General features: G+C 41.1%; 2 protein-coding genes across 7 annotated transcripts in view; both read left to right on the forward strand.

The window, feature by feature from the left end:
* The window catches only part of LOC144518044 (cytospin-A), a 41,222-nt gene extending 37,277 nt beyond the window's left edge, over positions 1–3,945 (forward strand). For all 3 annotated transcript variants that reach the window (XM_078250397.1, XM_078250398.1, XM_078250400.1), the window contains one exon: positions 320–3,945. In XM_078250397.1, coding sequence (XP_078106523.1) covers positions 320–409 — 90 coding nt within the window. In that variant the 3' untranslated portion in view covers positions 410–3,945. The remainder of the gene's footprint in view (positions 1–319) is intronic.
* A 505-nt stretch (positions 3,946–4,450) lies between these two features.
* Positions 4,451–17,696, forward strand: LOC144518045 (adenosine receptor A2b-like). 4 transcript variants are annotated; one of them, XM_078250401.1, is made up of 3 exons: positions 4,453–4,918; positions 9,420–10,141; positions 15,484–17,696. In XM_078250401.1, exons 2-3 carry the CDS (start codon positions 9,804–9,806, stop codon positions 16,490–16,492), a joined length of 1,347 nt encoding a protein of 448 aa, XP_078106527.1. In that variant the 5' UTR covers positions 4,453–4,918; positions 9,420–9,803; the 3' UTR covers positions 16,493–17,696. The 4 variants fall into 4 exon arrangements, with proteins under 4 accessions (XP_078106529.1, XP_078106527.1, XP_078106528.1 ...); XM_078250402.1 differs by having other exon boundaries at positions 9,628–10,141; XM_078250403.1 differs by lacking the exon at positions 9,420–10,141 and having other exon boundaries at positions 4,451–4,918.
* Positions 17,697–18,365: the final 669 nt, after the last annotated feature.

Below are 18,365 nucleotides of genomic sequence, written 5' to 3' on the forward strand. Positions count from 1 at the left end.
AAGGGAAACTCTGGACCATGTCGGGACATGATTCCTCAGACATTGTCCTTAGTCGAGCTTTGAGCCTCAACTTGAGTCCATCAGTGGGTGAAGTTTACTCCATTAGATAGTAGTAGTTATTATGGGGCTTGTTCCATTGTTGCCATGTACATTCCCCAAATGAATTATAAATGATCTTGTTGAATTAAGAATGGGTGAATTGTATTATTTATTATTGTTCTTGTTTTTTTTAATCTAGAAAATACAGTGTGTTTTAGTGGGACAGAAGTCTTCAGTTTAGCAGTTTTTCCCTCCTTAACTGTCTCTTTCTCTCTTCCAGGATATAAATGAGATGGTGCACACAGAGAGGCCAGACTGGCAAAGTGTCATGACTTATGTCACAGCCATATACAAGTACTTTGAGACCTGACTTCATCTTCTCAGCCACTCTGCTCCTGCAGCCCAATCAGATCCACGCCAGCCCTCCTGAGCACCCAGCAACTTCTCAACCCCACGGGCCGCTGTTATACCTCATTGACCCCCTTCACCACAGCAACACCAAATCACGCTGCATTTCGGCCCTCAGTATTTAACAACGCTAAAGGCAGACCAGAACCTCAGTGGACTCACACACTGCTACTCCATCCTTCCACTGCAGCGTAGAAGGTGCTTTGGGTAGAGTTGTAGTCTAAGGGCTCGCATATACTGTTACACTAGTAAGCCATGAAAAGCAACTGTGGCCAAAGCCTGGGGAACCAAGTACGAACTGACCAGCGGTGGACTCCCGAAGATCATCTTTGCCTTCAGTTCACATCTGAAGGAGCAGCATGGAAAAGAAACTCAGTGTCTCAGTGCCTTCTACCTGGCTTTACTTGGCAGATAATGTTCCTTCACCGCTAACCCAGTTTCCAGGGTGTTAAAGGGGGAATTCCTGCAAATCTGACTTTCAGCGTGCTACTTTGCAAGAGGAGTCATTTTCATGAACAGTCCCAATGTTTTTTTTCTTTTGTTGGTTGTGAATATTGCGTGGACGCAAAAGTCAGCGTTGTTGGAATTCCCCCACAACCCTAAAAATTCCCTTTTGAAAAGAAATTCAGACGGACACAGCCTTTTTTGCACCAAGTCTTCCAGACAGTTACAGTTTGATACAGATTCCTCTCTTTCAATGGATAAAGTGCCTGTGTGAGACCAGGATATGAGCTCCCTCTACGGAGGCAGTGTCTTTTCACTGCAGTTTGTGAAGCTGAAGATTTAGAGGAGTTGTTGCCAAATATGTTTCAGAGCCTTTTGATTGTCGATTTCTGACTTATTGGTCTTCAGGACAGAGTGATGCTGCAGACCGCTACTACAACAGCGTTGGATCATCATCACCTGACTGAAATATGCTACGTTCTGCAACACTACTACACATTTTGTTAAGCAGCACTAACACACTCTTATGATGGTTTTTCACTAAAGGATTCATGAAGGTTGACTAATGTTCAGTTGATGTGTATGGAGTTGAACGCTAATGTGAGTGTTTGCATTTTGTAAGCCTGCATTTGCCGTCTTGCACTTAGACTTCTTTCATTAGGCACATACAGCACACGGCATAATTTCATCATAACCAAAATATGAGTAGTATTTAGTCTTTAGATATGTTTTGATTGACATTTAAGTTTTGTTTAGATCAGAGAGCCTCAAATGTTATCAGCCTGATGGTCTAATTAGAAAAGTAGTCTCTCACCATGGCCTTCATGTTGGGGAAATGTGGTCTAGTTTTGGAAACTAGCAGAATTAGATTCATAGGTAAAGACGCACTTTTTTTTCAGGTCAATTCATCGTCTCATTAAAGGAATAGTTTGACATTTTGGGAAACTTGCAGAAAGTTAGAAAAGAAGATTGATACCATTTTAAGAAATGAGATTGGTATCAATCTTCTCATCCAGCACTCGGCAAGAAAGAAAACAAGTGTATTTCCCAAAATGTCAAACTATTCCTTTAACAGCAGCAAACGTTGCAAAACCATGATATTTAGCACAAAATATGCACAAGTGATCGGACAATTCATTGTGCCACTGACTTATTGTTTGTGTTAATACTAATGCTGTGTTAGACAGGTAGTTTTTGAAAATCCTAGTACGACTAACCGTCACTATAGAGATACGTTGTGGCACACAGTCATTTAATTTGTGTGATTTCAGTCAGCAGCATTAATGTTTACCTTTAAGTCTCTCTATTTAGTATTTATAAGCAGTATACAAGCCTTTAATAAATGGTTTATAACACACTGTAATGTAGTTGTAAGCAGCTTTAAGGACATTTTTAAAAGTGTATTAATGTGTAGTGTTTGTCAGCAATTAGAAATAAAAATAAGACTTATTTTATATTATTACAACACTGTCACTATATTGCCATTCATTATCTGTTAAAACAGCAGCCTCCACTTATGGGTGTCCACAGGAGTTAAAGTTGTGGACAAATACATTTAATAAACACTTATATCTGCTTACAACTACATTATAGTGAATTATAAACCATTTATTAAATGTGTACATGCTGCCTTAAAATGCTAAATAGGGTGATTTCAAGTAAAGTGCTAGCATGTAATGCTGTCTGACTGCTGTGTGTTTATCATGCCTCAACATACCAAGTTCATTCTATTTATTCGCATGGTTTCCAATCATTGTAGTGAGTATTTGTGTGTCTAAAGTGTATAGGACTCTATCACACATACAGTAAGTAGCTGCACTGAGATAAGCTTTTTGTATTCCGCACTAACTTCCTGCCTTAACAGTTGAGCTGCGGCTTCTGCAAGCGAAACCGCGGTTATCTTTGCCCACCAGGCACACGTCGTCGCAGTGTGAAAACATTTTCTAAAACGAGGTCCTTCTTGTTTGTGCCTCTTGAGGAACACTGCTAGTGAGTGATGGCCATGAGCCGTGTCTGGTGAAGGTGGCTGCACACGGTTTTGATTTGGAACAGATGAAGCTGCCAGCTGGCATCAATCGCAACATCAGAAACAACATTTCTGTCTCGATTTAGAAGCACATCCTGCCGTGCCATTTGCCAAGCCACATCATTACAACGTGTCCAGCTGCATTAGACAAGACATTCAATGATTTAATGTTAGCACAAGAGCCTGCAACAATGACCGTTTCTTTTTTGTGTGCAAGAGAGAGTGTGAGTGAGTTATTTAATGACATTTGAAAGCATTGGCTCTCTGTTGATAGGGCTTTGTGATGCCATGATGCTGAGGATTATCAGCCAACAGTTTCATTGTGTTCTGCCTGGTTCCACCCCTGGCCCACGGGTTTTATTGCTCCCGACAGGAACGTCTGAGAGCTACAGAAAGATTTGAAGCCTCTCCATCCTGGAAGTTGAATGTGTTTTTGATCACGCTTTAGTGATCCTGGGACTTTACGAGGTCCAGCGTGTGCTGATGTGGAGTGATTGATGAACACGAGGAGAGACCTAACGGCTGGCAAAAGCTAGGAAGCACATTCCACCTCCTCATGATACAGCCGCGAGGGACTCGTTACACTGTTTAGGGCTGGAGATGATGCCCTTTAAGTGTGTAGCTTTACCACAACGAGCAACGCTAATGTGAACAGTGCATCATGTCTTTATTGGGTCCACTTCATCACAATACATTCATTTTTTTTTTTCTTTGTCTTTACTTGAAAATGCTCTGAGAATTCCACTGAACCTACTTTAGTTTGTCTTTTTGTTTCCATGTTGCCTTTTATTTTTACACTCAATGCCACATTTTGTTTTTGGTGCGATTTATTTTTTTCCTGATCACAGGAAATGGTCCCTTGACAAAGTTAAAGCTGTGTGTGTGTGTGTGTGTGTGCGTGTGTGTGTGTGTGCGTGTGTGTGTGTGTGTGTGTGTGTGTGTGTGTGTGTGTGTGTGTAACTAAGCTACAGTATTAAGTGCACACTACGATGATAATCAGTTGTAAATAAAAAATAAAAGACCATTGAAACAGCCTTGTTATTTGTCTTAGCAAGTGGTTTTAAATTGACCTGAGGGTCAGAAATATCCAAAACGTTACATTTCCAGTCGACTCACAGTAATTATTATTATTATTTTTTTTTTTTAACCTCTTATTTATCCAGGGAAGGTTCCTTGAGAGGAAACCTCTCTTTTGCAGGAATGCCCTGATCACGTTCCCACAGTTGCACACATTCCCACCTGGAGGCTGCCCAGTACAACCACTGTCTGATCAGTGGTGGAAATGAGGGAGGGGCAAGTGCTGCTCTTTCACTTCCCACACCCAGATTGATCCTGTCGGTTATTAAATTGTGCATTTCATGTAAACAGTATTTACATCTGTGACATGGCTCTGGCAGTCACTGAGTTGTGTTCCAGTGTGGATAAACTGGATTACCTCTTCGTGTCTCAGGTTTCAATACAAATACAGTTTTATACGTGTCATCAAAAGACTGTATACACAACAGGGATCTTAACTGATCCGCCCACGGAAAGGAAGCACGCTTACCATCAGGCGCAATATGTTTCATTGTGTGTGTGTGTGTGTCTGTGTGTCTGTGTGTGTGTGTGTGTGTGTGTGTGTGTGTGTGTGCGCGTGTGTGTGTGTGTGTGTCTGTGTGAGAGTGAGAGCGAGAGAGAGAGAGAAAGAGAGTGAGTGAGGGATCTCATCTGTCTGAAGTCATTCACAGGAGAAGCGATGTTAGTTCTCCTGACGCGAGCGTAAGAAATTGATCAGACTTTGAGTGTGTTTTTATTTCCCGGACTTACCCAGCATGGTGATGTGATCAGGCGCCTTGTAGCCTACATTGAAGAAGTGTCACACTTGTCGCTCAGTGGGAAGTGAAAACCGTCCTTTGCGTGGTATTTTTAGGTCGAGCGTGTCTTTATCGACTCATCTTACAAAATGTTATCATTGTCGGAAATCTACTTTCTGCCGAGTGGACATCAAAAAAACAACAACAAGTGAGTCATTTTAATTGTAAAAAAAAAAAAAAAAATATATATATATATATATATATGCATGAATTCAATAACCTGATTTTTGAGTGTTTAAATGTAATAGCCTATGATTTCGTCAGACTTTATGCATGCGATCTTAACATGTTATGGTGCCTTTATAATAGGCTATATCATATCTAACATGGTAGTGCACAGACAGCGTGCAGACCAACCAACAAGAGCTGCGTGTGAAGCATATCAGACAGAGAGAATGTGGTAAATGTGTGAGGAACACGGTCAAGTCATGTTTGGTAAAAAGCTGTCCTACTCTGGGTGTTAGGTTTCCTCATCTGTAAGAACTAAAGCCAGCAGGAATGAACCTGAAGACAATTCACCAGGGCTGTAGTACTTGTTTGTTTGTTTGTTTTGTCTCAGACTTGGACTCGTTGGTATTTGGACTTGGTCTTGTCTCGGACTCGGCCATTGGACTCGGCAAATATTCTAGTTGGTCTCGACCGAGTCCAGCACTAGGCCTATATGCTTTTTTCTAAAAGTAACTTCCTCCTCAAAACAAAACCATTGATGACGAGTGCTTGTTCAGAAAACAGGTATTGGTTTCATAATCCATCTAGAACGGGCTTTGGTAGCCTATTGGTCCTCACTATGTGCCTGGCTGCGTCATAGGCCTCAGTCAATCATCAGGCATCAATCATTTTCATTTTGGCCACAGACACAATGTCAGCGAGCACTTTGTACTATGGGTTGTTCAGGACAAGTAATAAGTTCAAAGATGTGAACATGTCAGTTTTTAGTGTTACCTGTGTTGCTTGTTAAATGGTAGGCTACATTTTCCATCAGTAATCCAGAATGTTCTTGTTACACCCGAATAAAAAGGACCCAACATCTAATGTAAAGTTTCACTTCAGCTTTATGTGACTTAAGTAAAATTGTTGACCTTGACTGTCTCTCATTTGGACTCGGTCTTGACTTGAATATAGGAAATAGGAGTTGCTCATTATGTAATGGTTTACTAGCAGATAGTTCCTCATTTGTTCCCCTGTTTACCCTTTTGTAAAGTGTTACCCGATTGAGTAATAATGGAACAATAATGCTGTAACAAAATTGCAATTAATAAAAATACCAAAAATCAATCGACACGTAATAATCCTGGGGCTTTTGGGGCCATGGAGCCTGGGGCAGTTGCCCACTTTGCCCGGTTGGTGTCTTATAATCAACTGCATTTTCAAGCCTACATTTACCGAGACATCTTGGTTAAGGCTGAGTCAGTTCCAAAGTTGGGCTAAGTCATGTTTGAATCATCCAGGTCTAAAGTGGGTCCAGAACAAGTCAAGGCTGAGAGCACATCAAGTCTCATTTAAGTCATTAATAGATCAGTAGATGAAGCGAGCAAAAGCTAAAACCTTTTCACGTCTTGAGATTTAAAAGGAGAAGAGACTCTTTAGATGCAAAATTGACATATGAAGAAGGTGACAAAAGGTGAAAAAAATATGACAAAAAAATCTATTTGTGTGAGTTCAAACTGGGCTGGACTACAGCGTCAGAGGCCCCTAAGGCCCTATGAATGTGTCAGTTGGTTTGTGGTGATCTGATGCTTTGCAGTATGGACGACGAAAGTACAATATCAAATTAAAATGATAAGGTTCTTTAAGGCAGGTTGTTACCTTGTCTTGTCTGCTTGGTGATGTTGCCGGCCCCGTGTCAACATGTAAATGTTGCATATGAATGCATTATCTAAGTTATTACACGCAGGTGGGCCACACAGCTACTGCACAATTTGGCCCAAGGGCATACAAGTGTGTTAATCTGACCATGGGTCCAAGTAGACAGAGGGAAGTGTATCATGTATGTATGTATATATATATATAAGAAATATAAGATATTCAGCTTACTGTCACAGAGGAGTGAAGAAACTAGAAAATATTCACATTTAAGATGCTGGAATCAGAGAATTCTTGAAATGACTTAAACCGATTAAGCAATTATCAAAAACGCTGGTGATTAATTTAATAGTTGACAACCAATCGACTAACCGATTAATCTTTGCAGCTCTAAGTGGTTCCCAAAACCTTTTCACATCAAGGATCCCTAAAATGACACAAATTAGACCACGGACCCCCTTTGGATTTTTGCTTTCAAATGTGATGGGGGAATGATCAGGTCATTTGTTGTTTTCTTGGTGAAGCTGTAGCAGGGTTTGAGGCAAATTAAGTAAATGGTATTTTAATCCTTAATTCACTTACCAAATGTACAAAACATTTCAATCATGAGTTACAAGTCTTTTAAATTTAAATTTCTGAGCAAAATTCATGTGCTAAAGATGCTAATGTGATCCAAAGCCTGTCCTTAAGAAATACCTCATCGTCCCTTGTTTCACTATAACTCCCTGGAGGTTCCCTGATGTATGTCATAATTCCATCTCAGGACAGCTTGTTATTTTGGATGCATTGCTAGCATGGGAGAGTCACTGCTGTAGTTTTCAGAGATTCATTATTTCCTTTACTGTCCTCTGGGATTTTTGTTTTGGACAAGCCGCTGCTGCATCAAACATTATAATACACTGCAATATAACACCACACATCAAGACAAATGAATACCCAGGGTTTAGAGGAAAGAGACAAACAAAAACTTTATTTGTAAGTCAAATAGAATGGACGAAATAAACCTACTGATAACTATCAACCTTGAAATAACAAGTCTCAGTAAAAAGGTCTCATCCAACCCAAAGGGAAAACCCTGCCTCAGAGAGCAAAGACCTCTGTGTTCCAGCACAGCTGTTATCTCTGAAAACTCGACGTAACCTCTAGAAACATTCCCTTGGAGAGAGTTCAGCCCCACAAAAACAGCAGATTTCTGTTTGTTGAGCCTTTTATGGCCAATGACTCACAGATATCCAACAATCTTGTAATTCACTTATTGAGGATAGACCACACACATTTCTCAGACTTCTAAGAATTACACTTAAAAATGCCCTGAAGACCTAAAGTAGCATGGAAGTAAAAAGGGCTTCGCTAAGAAGAACCTATGACAGTGAACTAAAACGGTATTGAGGGTCTTAAAACCAAAAAGGTGCTCCAATGCTTTGCAGAGTTGAGCTTTAATTATTTTTGCCAATACGGTTGACGCCTTTCACATTACATGTAGTCATCATTTAAAACTATTCCTCTAATACGTTAAGTGTTTATGACTACATAAGCAATAATCAAAGTTAAGGTTGGGAAAAAACACCCTTAATTATTATTTATTATTAACACATACAAATTCAGCTAACCTGCTTTATCAGGACCGTGAGGGTGTGGTTTGATCAGATATGACTGACAGTGTTGGCAACATGTCATGACTGAAAGAACGAGATCCAGGGTAACAGCAGCCAAAATGGGTTTCCTCAGGAGGGTGGCTGGCGTCTCCCTTAGAGATAAGGTGAGAAGCTCAGTCATCCGAGAGGAACTTAGAGTAGAGCCGCTGCTCCTTTCAAAGATTATTTTTTTAGGCATTTTAGGCCTTTATTTGTGACAGGACAGCTTAGACATGAAAGGGGAGAGAGATGGGGAATGACAAGCAAAGGGCTGCAGGTCGGATTCAAACCTGCGGCCTGAGCCTCTGTATATGGGCGCACGCTCTACCAGGAGAGCTACCTCAGGCGCCCGAGCTGCTGCTCCTTTGCGTCGAAAGGAGCCAGTTGAGGTGGTTCTGGCATCTAGTAAGGATGCCCCCTGGGTGCCTCCCTAGGGAGGTGTTCCAGGCACGTCCAGCTGGGAGGAGGCCTTGTGGAAGACCCAGGACTAGGTGGAGGGATTATATCTCCACCCTGTCCTGTCAGAGCTGGCTAATGTGACTCGGGAAAGGGAAGTTTGGGGTCCCCTGCTGGAGCTGCTGCCCCTGCGGATGGATGGATGTATGTTGGCAACATAAACAAACAACCCCACAACGCACATTCAGATTCAAGCGTCGCTAAATCCTAATTGGTGAACAGATATGTGTCATCACCATTCTCCAACTGAGCTCTGCCTACTTAAAACACAAACACAGAAATCTCTCATGTGAAGAAAACAAAAGTGTTCTAACTTTGAGAGTAATATTGACTACATAGAAACCAACACTGACATAATCGCTTTCACAGACTCAACGTGGGTTTATGAACAATTTAAATCTTTATTTTGAATCAGCTGATGCTTTTGGTGATATATCGTTGAATTTAAATGCCCAAGTATTCCCACCTGAAGTCTGAAATTGTTTAGATTAAAAGCTCTTTAAGGCAGGTTGACCCCACCTACACATTTATTTGTAGTGAGACATTTATTTGTAGTGCTTTTTAAAAGGAAGAAATTATTGAATTTAAAAACAAGATTGAGTTTCACCCTTGAGTATTAGCAGAGGGAGATATTGACATAGTCCTGCAACACTTGTGACTTGCTCTAAACCACATCTGATGAAAGTCTGTGTCTGCTGAAATGCACTTCCTTAATTGTAAAAGCATTTCCTCTTTTCCACTTTTGCACCTCTTTAGCCACATAATGTTCCAGTGATGTGCATTGTTGGCATCATCTCAGCCCCTCGAGAAGTTCATGGGAAAAAGGCCCTGAGGGGAAGGCGCTGAGGGGAGAGGACAGCAGAGGAGCGTTTTACCAGGAGTGGATGGAGGCGACTGTGTCCTGTGTGCGCAGTTAGGAGAGATGACAGCTCCATCTAAAGTTAAATAAACCTTTTTTTCCCAGCTTTCTGAGCCGAGCAGGTGTTGAGGAGGTACCACAGCTGCTTGGGAGAGTCTGGTGGATGTTTCTGAAAGTGTTGGAGGTGCGGAGGCTAAGCTCAGCGGCTGCCAGGCTGCAGCTATGGTCGTTGAGGCGAGGTTTCCTCCTTCTTCATCAGTGAGCTCGCCGTTTGTCTCACCATGCCGGAAGACCCCATCGCCTCCTCCTTCTACATCGTCCTAGAGCTGCTGATTGCTGTGTTCTCTGTGCTGGGCAATGTGCTGGTCTGCTGGGCCGTGGGCCTCAACAGCAACCTGCAGAGCATCACCAACTTCTTCGTGGTGTCGCTGGCGGTGGCTGACATCGCCGTGGGCGTCCTGGCCATTCCCTTTGCCATCGTCATCAGCACCGGCTTCTGCTCTAACTTCTATGGCTGCCTGTTCATTGCCTGCTTCGTGCTGGTTCTCACACAGAGCTCCATCTTCAGCCTACTGGCCATCGCTATAGATCGCTACATTGCAATCAAGATACCGCTCAGGTCAGTGAGCCCAAGGGATGTGAGTAGCTCTTATGCAGTGAGGTTTTGGTTCTTTTTATAAGAAGACAACATTAATAAAGGGGGTTGTAAGAAGTGGCTTTGCTATTGGTTAATCAATAATTTAGTAATGCTTTATAGATCATTTGTAAGATAATTTTCACTTTTCAGGTTGACAAAAAAGTTGACTTGATCACTTGGACTAAAATCAGTTTAACAAATCCATATTGAGAACATGTACAACTGCAGACCTGATGGAATAAAAACCCTTTATTAATGAGGTATTAGATAGATAGATAGATAGATAGATAGATAGATAGATAGATAGATAGATAGATGTACTTTATTGACCATAAATTGGGAATTCTTATGTTACACTAGCCAGTTATCCAGGCATTGCACGTGAAAATATATATCGAAAGAAAATCAAATAATATAAATTAAAGTAGCTCAATACAGAATACAAGAAAAACCTCAGCAAACTCTAGAAATATAATAGAATACTAACTTTAAGAATAAAATACAATACACTATGAATATACTGAACCACTACTACTAAAATATAAAATAAAAACAGAGGATAAAATACGATATATATTTTAAGTATATTTAAGTAATGATGAGATGGTAGAGTGGGAGAATATGTATGTGCAAAATCACAATATGGAAGGTTGGACAGAGGTGTTGTAAAGACTTATTTCTGTATCAGCCCTTGTGACAGTGAAGCTGAACCAGCCTTTTAGAGAAAGAGCTCCACTGTCTGTCCAGTGGGTGGATTAACATTAGCTACAGGGCCTATTATTCATTCATAAACATTTATAACTGCATTAAAAACCACCAAAGGTATCCCAATAAAAGTTCATATTTAATTTCTATTCATCAGTAAAGACGTGACATTTGAACCAGAAAGTCTTGGCTGAATAAGCGTGTCCAGAAATGGCGTCTCCCACGAGGCCGTGTCCCCCCTGGAGCAATCAAATGAATTGTGCTGTAATTGCTTATACAGACTGTGTTTTTATATTGTGAAATTTGGCAAAAAACACAATGCTTCTTAGACTGTTTAAGATTAACCTCATGTTATATTTAGCATTCAAATTAGCATGGATAGCATGTCTCCAGACATTTAATCCTTTAATGTCCTCTAATGACAACAAGTTTTTTTGCATCCCTGACGGGAGGGGGGGATTGTTTTCGCAGCATTAACCTTTGCACTTCAACATCTCAAGAATGTGATAGAAACAAGCCAAATAACTCAGCTGCTCTCCCACACAGACATACTCAAAATAGACTCTTCCTTTCGAGAACTTTGTTTGTTTCTCTTTTAGTTCCGGCATAATAAGTCAGAACAATTAGCTAATCAAATTATAAGTCGAGGAGGAACTTCATATACTGTATACAAAAGACTATCAATGACAGTGTACAGTCTCATATCTAACATTAGATAATTGTTGGAAACTTTTTTATAATGACTGTAGACATGAGTTCTCAGCTAACAAACAGAGCTGATGTTTGATGTTTCAACAAGTCCTCCAAACATTCCAATGATATCGGTCGTTTATTCTTAGCCCCTAATACGACCCACAGGAGCGGTTCATAAATTAGCACCCCTAGCTGTAAACCAGAGTACATAACGGCAGTATTTAAACATGTTAACGTTGCAGTTTGGTTGGGTTTAGCCACAAAAACTACTTGGAGGTGTTTAGAACCCAGCACTATAACCTCGGTTTTGTCTGAATTTAACATCAGAACATTTTATCCATGATTTTATATATTTAATGCATGCTTGAAGTTTAGCTAACTGACTGGTTTCATCTGGCTTGATTGATAGGTATAATTGGGTGTCATCCGCATTACAGTGAAAGTTAATTGAGTGTTTACTAATAATATTGCCTAGAGTAAGCATATATAAGGTGAATAGAATTGGTCCAAGCACTGAGCCTTGTGGAACACCATGGCTAACTTTAGCGTGCCTGGAGGATTCATCGTTAACATTAACAAATTGAGATTGATCAGATAAATAGGACTTAAACCAGCATAGTGCGATTCCTTTAATGCCAACTAAATGTTCCAGTCTCTGTAACAGGATGGTATGGTCAATAGTGTTGAATGCAGCACTAAGATCTAGTAAGACAAGTATGACGACAAGTCCTTTGTCTGAAGCAGTTAGAAGGTCGTAATTTTCACCAGTGCCGTCTCTGTACTATGATGCATTCTAAATCCTGACTGAAAGTCCTCAAATAAACTATTGCTATGTAGAAAGTCACATAACTGATTAGCGACTATCTTCTCAAGGATCTTGGAGAGAAAGGGAAAATTAGATATAGGTCTATAGTTGGCTAAGACCTCAGGATCGAGGGTGGGTTTTTTCAGAAGAGGTTTTATCACAGCTACTTTAAATGACTGTGGTACATAACCTGTTAATAAAGACATATTGATCATATTTAGTAATGAAGTGTTAACCACGGGTAACGCTTCTGTAAGTAGCCTCGTTGGGATGGTGTCTAAGAGACAGGTAAATGGCTTAGCTGAAGAGACCTTTAACAATTGTTGAAGGTCTATAGGATAAAAGCAGTCTAAGTATATGTCAGGTCTTGTCGTTCTTTCTAGCGGTCCTGCATTTAAAGGTGAACCGTTAAAAGTTGAGGGCAAGAGGTGTTGAATTTTATCTCTAATTGTTATAATTGTATCATTAAAGAAGCTCATGAATTTGTCACTACTCACAGCTATAGGAATAGATAACTCAATAGACTGTGACTCTGTCAGCCTGGCTACAGTACTGAAAAGAAACCTTGGGTTGTTTTTTTGTTCTATTAGTGATGAGTAATAGTCTGATCTGGCATTTCTGAGGGCCTTCCTATATGTTTTCAGACTGTCTTGCCAATCTAAACGAGATTCTTCCAGATTGGTGGAACGCCATTTACTTTCAAGTTTTCGCGAGGTTTGTTTTAATTTGCGAATTTGAGAGTAATACCAAGGTGCTAGTTTCCTTTGCTTCATCATCTTCTTTTATTGTCCGTAGCGAGGCCGTAGCACCGTCTACAAAATTATCAATTTGGGAGGGACTAAAGTTAACATAAGAGTCCTCTGTTATATTAAGGCACGGCATTGAATTAAATGCTGTTGGAATATCTTCCTTAAATTTAGCTATAGCACTGTCAGATAGGCATCTAGTGTAGAAGCTTTTATCTAATTTTGTATAGTCGGGTTCGAAAGTTATTAAAGAATGGTCTGATAATAAAGGATTCTGCGTAAATACTATTAAATCTTCAATTTCAATGCCATATGCCAGCACAAGGGTTAGCACTGCTTTAGAAGACAGAGATCTAATATTTAATAGTCCACATCTAATTTTGCTCTATCATTTCAGTGGTAGTTTTAATTCCAATTAGGTTCTTAAATATAGCTCCTCTTTTGTTTACCTTTGATTTAACTGATCTGAGTTGGGGGACAGACCCCGTGGTTATGGGACTATGATTGGGCGACTGCTCCAACGGAAGCACAGAGAACCACGTAGCACTGCACCTCTGATTACTGATTTCAACCTTGGGTTGTCATGGTTTATGATCGATAATAGACTCGGTCAGATTTCTTGATATGAGAGCGGCTCCATCCAAAGTGGGATGAATGCTGTCTCTCCTAATCAGACTGGGCTTTCCCCGGAACTCCCTCCAGTTATCTATGTAGCCCACATCATTAGCTGGGCACCACCCATGACAAGTTATTAAAGAATGGTCTGATAATAAAGGATTCTGCGTAAATACTATTAAATCTTCAATTTCAATGCCATATGCCAGCACAAGGGTTAGCACTGCTTTAGAAGACAGAGATCTAATATTTAATAGTCCACATCTAATTTTGCTCTATCATTTCAGTGGTAGTTTTAATTCCAATTAGGTTCTTAAATATAGCTCCTCTTTTGTTTACCTTTGATTTAACTGATCTGAGTTGGGGGACAGACCCCGTGGTTATGGGACTATGATTGGGCGACTGCTCCAACGGAAGCACAGAGAACCACGTAGCACTGCACCTCTGATTACTGATTTCAACCTTGGGTTGTCATGGTTTATGATCGATAATAGACTCGGTCAGATTTCTTGATATGAGAGCGGCTCCATCCAAAGTGGGATGAATGCTGTCTCTCCTAATCAGACTGGGCTTTCCCCGGAACTCCCTCCAGTTATCTATGTAGCCCACATCATTAGCCCACATCATTAGCTGGGCACCACCCATGACAAGTTATTAAAGAATGGTCTGATAATAAAGGATTCTGCGTAAATACTATTAAATCTTCAATTTCAATGCCATATGCCAGCACAAGGGTTAGCACTGCTTTAGAAGACAGAGATCTAATATTTAATAGTCCACATCTAATTTTGCTCTATCATTTCAGTGGTAGTTTTAATTCCAATTAGGTTCTTAAATATAGCTCCTCTTTTGTTTACCTTTGATTTAACTGATCTGAGTTGGGGGACAGACCCCGTGGTTATGGGACTATGATTGGGCGACTGCTCCAACGGAAGCACAGAGAACCACGTAGCACTGCACCTCTGATTACTGATTTCAACCTTGGGTTGTCATGGTTTATGATCGATAATAGACTCGGTCAGATTTCTTGATATGAGAGCGGCTCCATCCAAAGTGGGATGAATGCTGTCTCTCCTAATCAGACTGGGCTTTCCCCGGAACTCCCTCCAGTTATCTATGTAGCCCACATCATTAGCTGGGCACCACCCATGACAACCAGCGGTGGAAGGATGACATGCGGCTGTACATGTCATCGCTGATCAGGTTTGGCAGGGGTCCAGAGAAAACTACTGATACACGTGTCAACGTCAACACACAAGCATACTGCGCAGGCGTTAACACCAGTCAACACTTTTACACTCTTGGTTGCCAATGGATGTTGTTAACAATTTCTCCCCAATTTCAGATCACATTCCTGTTGGAACATGTTCAATTGTGTAGTGTTTGGTTTAGAAGTATTTATTGGAGATTCATACCGGTAGAAAGTGCCACTATACTCCGTTACAGTCAGTCTTTTATTGCAATGACGGACGGGAAGCTCAAGTGTTGACGCCTGCACAGCATGCTTAGGTGTTGACATTGAGATGTGTATCGGGTCTGATTTAGCATCTACAGAGAAGGTCCTGTGTTTGTTTATTTGGCACTCTTATACTTTGTCACCTTACTTCCTGCTTTTCTCCCGTCATAACTACTACAGCCACTAGAAGGTGCCATCACTATAAACATAAATATGAGTTAAAATTGCTGCTTGAACAATCGATTTATTGGGGAGTTTTTTGGGGGAGGACAGTCTCTGATGTTTGTATCGTCTCCCTCTCCAGGTACAACAGCTTGGTAACAGGCCAGCGGGCCCAAGGTATCATCGCCATTTGCTGGGTTTTGTCTATCATCATCGGTCTGACCCCCATGATGGGCTGGCACAAGCCGTCTGAGAGCAGCAACAGCACCTGCGCGCCCGGCCTGATGAGGTGCCTGTTTGAGGGGGTGGTGGTCATGGAGTATATGGTCTACTTCAACTTCTTGGCTTGTGTACTGATTCCCCTGGTGCTGATGCTAGCCATCTACCTGTGTATCTTCATGGCTGCTCGCCACCAGCTCAAGCTGATGGAGGTCAAAGTGGTTCATGGAGAGAAGTCGCGCTCAACGCTGCAGAAAGAGGTCCAGGCTGCCAAGTCTCTGGCCATCATCGTGGGGCTGTTTGCAGTCTGCTGGCTGCCTTTACACATCATCAACTGCTTCACCCTCTTCTGCCCTCTGTGTGATCGTCCTCCGGCCTGGATCATGTATGTGGCCATTATTCTTTCCCACGCCAACTCTGTGATCAACCCCTTCATCTACGCCTACCGCATCCGGGAGTTCCGACAGACCTTCCGTAAGATTATCCGCCGCCACATCCTGGGCCAGCAGGAGCTGTTTGGAAGAGGCAGCAGTCAGCACAACTACACTCAAAACAGCATCACCGACTCCATCAGACTCAAGGCAAACGGCCTAAGCGTTGACCTTTTCCCTGAACACAGCAGTAGCAGCAGTAGCTGTGAAAGCTCATGCCGCTGCCCTACTCATGTCTCTCCAGTAGGTGGCAGTCTGGTGACAGTATCCCGCCCCCCTCTGTCAGTCATCATCTCCCACTGTTCTAAGATGGGCCCTTGTCCACTGCTGACTAAAATCCCCATAGGCCATCATCTACATTATGCGGAGCAGCAGCATGACTTCGCTGGACCAGAAGTCGTGGAGGATAAGGGCAAACAGAATCTGGGCTCTGCCAAGGACACATTCCTGTTTAACAAGCAGGACAGAACGAGCCTTCGTGAGCTGGCAAAGGTGTCCTGACCCATGCAGATTCACTACTATTCAGGAGTAACATGTCAATGTTAGCTCAGCAGCAGCTCACATAGGATCGGGATAAGTCCTGATGTGCAATGGAAATGGGAGCACTGTGAACGGATAATGGACAACATATGTCACCGAAATAACCTTAATCTCCTTGACTTGCCATGAGAAACTGTCAGCACTATTTAAACACAGTGACTTTTTAATTTAAAGCAGACTAAACGTCTGAAAGCAATGCTAATGGCCCAAATAGGTTTTGCTGCTTACGAGTGGTTTAAATCGACGGAGCCATTGACTAAGGTGCAGACACTTCACACATCACAAAGGGCTCTGCATTCATTTCAACAAACAATATTTCTAAATGCTTTTGCCTTCTCTTTGCGAACACCTAGAGGTCAATACAAATGTTACCAGTGAAATTGTCTGACCCACCAAAGCTTAGCCAATATTGAGAGAAGGGATAGTATGGACCTCTTACTCTCTTAAAAAATTAAGAATGAAAAAAAACATTAATTGTAGCCTGTTTTTAGGATGTCCAACTTTGTTTAATTGCAGGTTGAAATAATATACCATAGTGTGTGAATGCTTTCCTCCTGCCATTTCTGTTCTGAATGGGTTATTATTAAGTTATTGGTACACTTTTAAATTTTTCAGGGATGTGGATATAAATGCACTCAGATGGATGTCACTTTATACCACTGCCATGGATCATGGGCAAAGGATTCACTTTTTATGCAGTATTGCACCATCATTTGCACCATTTTTAGATTCAGTCCGTCCTGAAGACCTGCATGGTGTAGAGACAGCGTCATCGACCTGCTTAGCAAAGTGCACACTTATTTAGAGAAAGTTAAACAAATGTGACATTTGACCTACTCCTTTCTCTTACATTGTAATTCAGCTTCATGGCATAGATCTATGTGCATTCCGACATAAAATTAATGGGTTCTAATTGGACTAAAACAATAAAAACAGTACTTTCACCAGTGACAGATTGGTTAATGTTTGTGTCAATAGCAATGTCATGGTTCACATGTTTAAAAATGGGTAATGTAATGCTGAAATGTAACCTTGTGTTTTTGTTTGCTCAGTGTGACAATGTGACTTGACTTATATTCATGTAAGTGTCGACTTTTGAGTTTGATGAATGGTGGGAAATAATTGTAAGAAGATTGTAAATGATTATATTTTAGATTTAAATCAAGGAAGAAGTTCTGTTTTTTATTTGTCATGACAGCACAGCTGTTGCTTCTGTGTTATCACCATAGACTGTAAAAATAATTAACTACCCGGTCTGAAAATGAAGCCAATGTGGAAGTGCCTTAAACCTGCATTCTATCTAATTTCCAGCAAGGGGAGACTCCACTCCACAGAAGTCAGATTACATAGAAGTCTATGAAAAAATGACCATACTTCTCAGTAAACATTTTCATGATGAGTTTTTGGTCTCAATCGGTAGTTTCATGTCTTCTTCAGTACAGCATGATTTTCATTTTGTAAATTATAGTCCCATTCATTTAATTAAAATGTAATTTATTTAAAAATTGACGGTAAAGCAGGGAATGCTTTAAGGTGTGGCTATACGCTGACCTGTCAATCATGACAGAGCCTTAGCAATGCGTATCCATGGCACTGTGTACACTAAAATAGCCGTGAACTTGTTTTTGGCGTCGTCTGTGTTTGTCGTGGTGACGATCGTATCACTGTGTTTTCACTTCATCAAAGTAAATTGGAACATTTTTGTCGCCTAAAAGCGTCTTGTTCAGCATTCTGCCAACCAAGCTAGCTAGCTACCACTAGCGTTAACTAGTAACTTAAGGGAAAGTCTACCGATTTTCTGTACCGTCGTACATGCAAATGAATGCTGCCGGTA

The sequence above is a fragment of the Sander vitreus genome, chromosome 5, assembly GCF_031162955.1.
Source record: "Sander vitreus isolate 19-12246 chromosome 5, sanVit1, whole genome shotgun sequence".
Taxonomy (NCBI): Eukaryota; Metazoa; Chordata; class Actinopteri; order Perciformes; family Percidae; genus Sander; species Sander vitreus.

Bases quoted from the DNA above. Each gene is read 5' to 3' on its own strand.
- LOC144518045 (XM_078250401.1), top strand. From the start codon at position 9,804: ATGCCGGAAGACCCCATCGCCTCCTCCTTCTACATCGTCCTAGAGCTG. The intron at 10,142-15,483 runs GTCAGTGAGCCC...CTCCCTCTCCAG, and splicing joins GCAATCAAGATACCGCTCAG to GTACAACAGCTTGGTAACAG.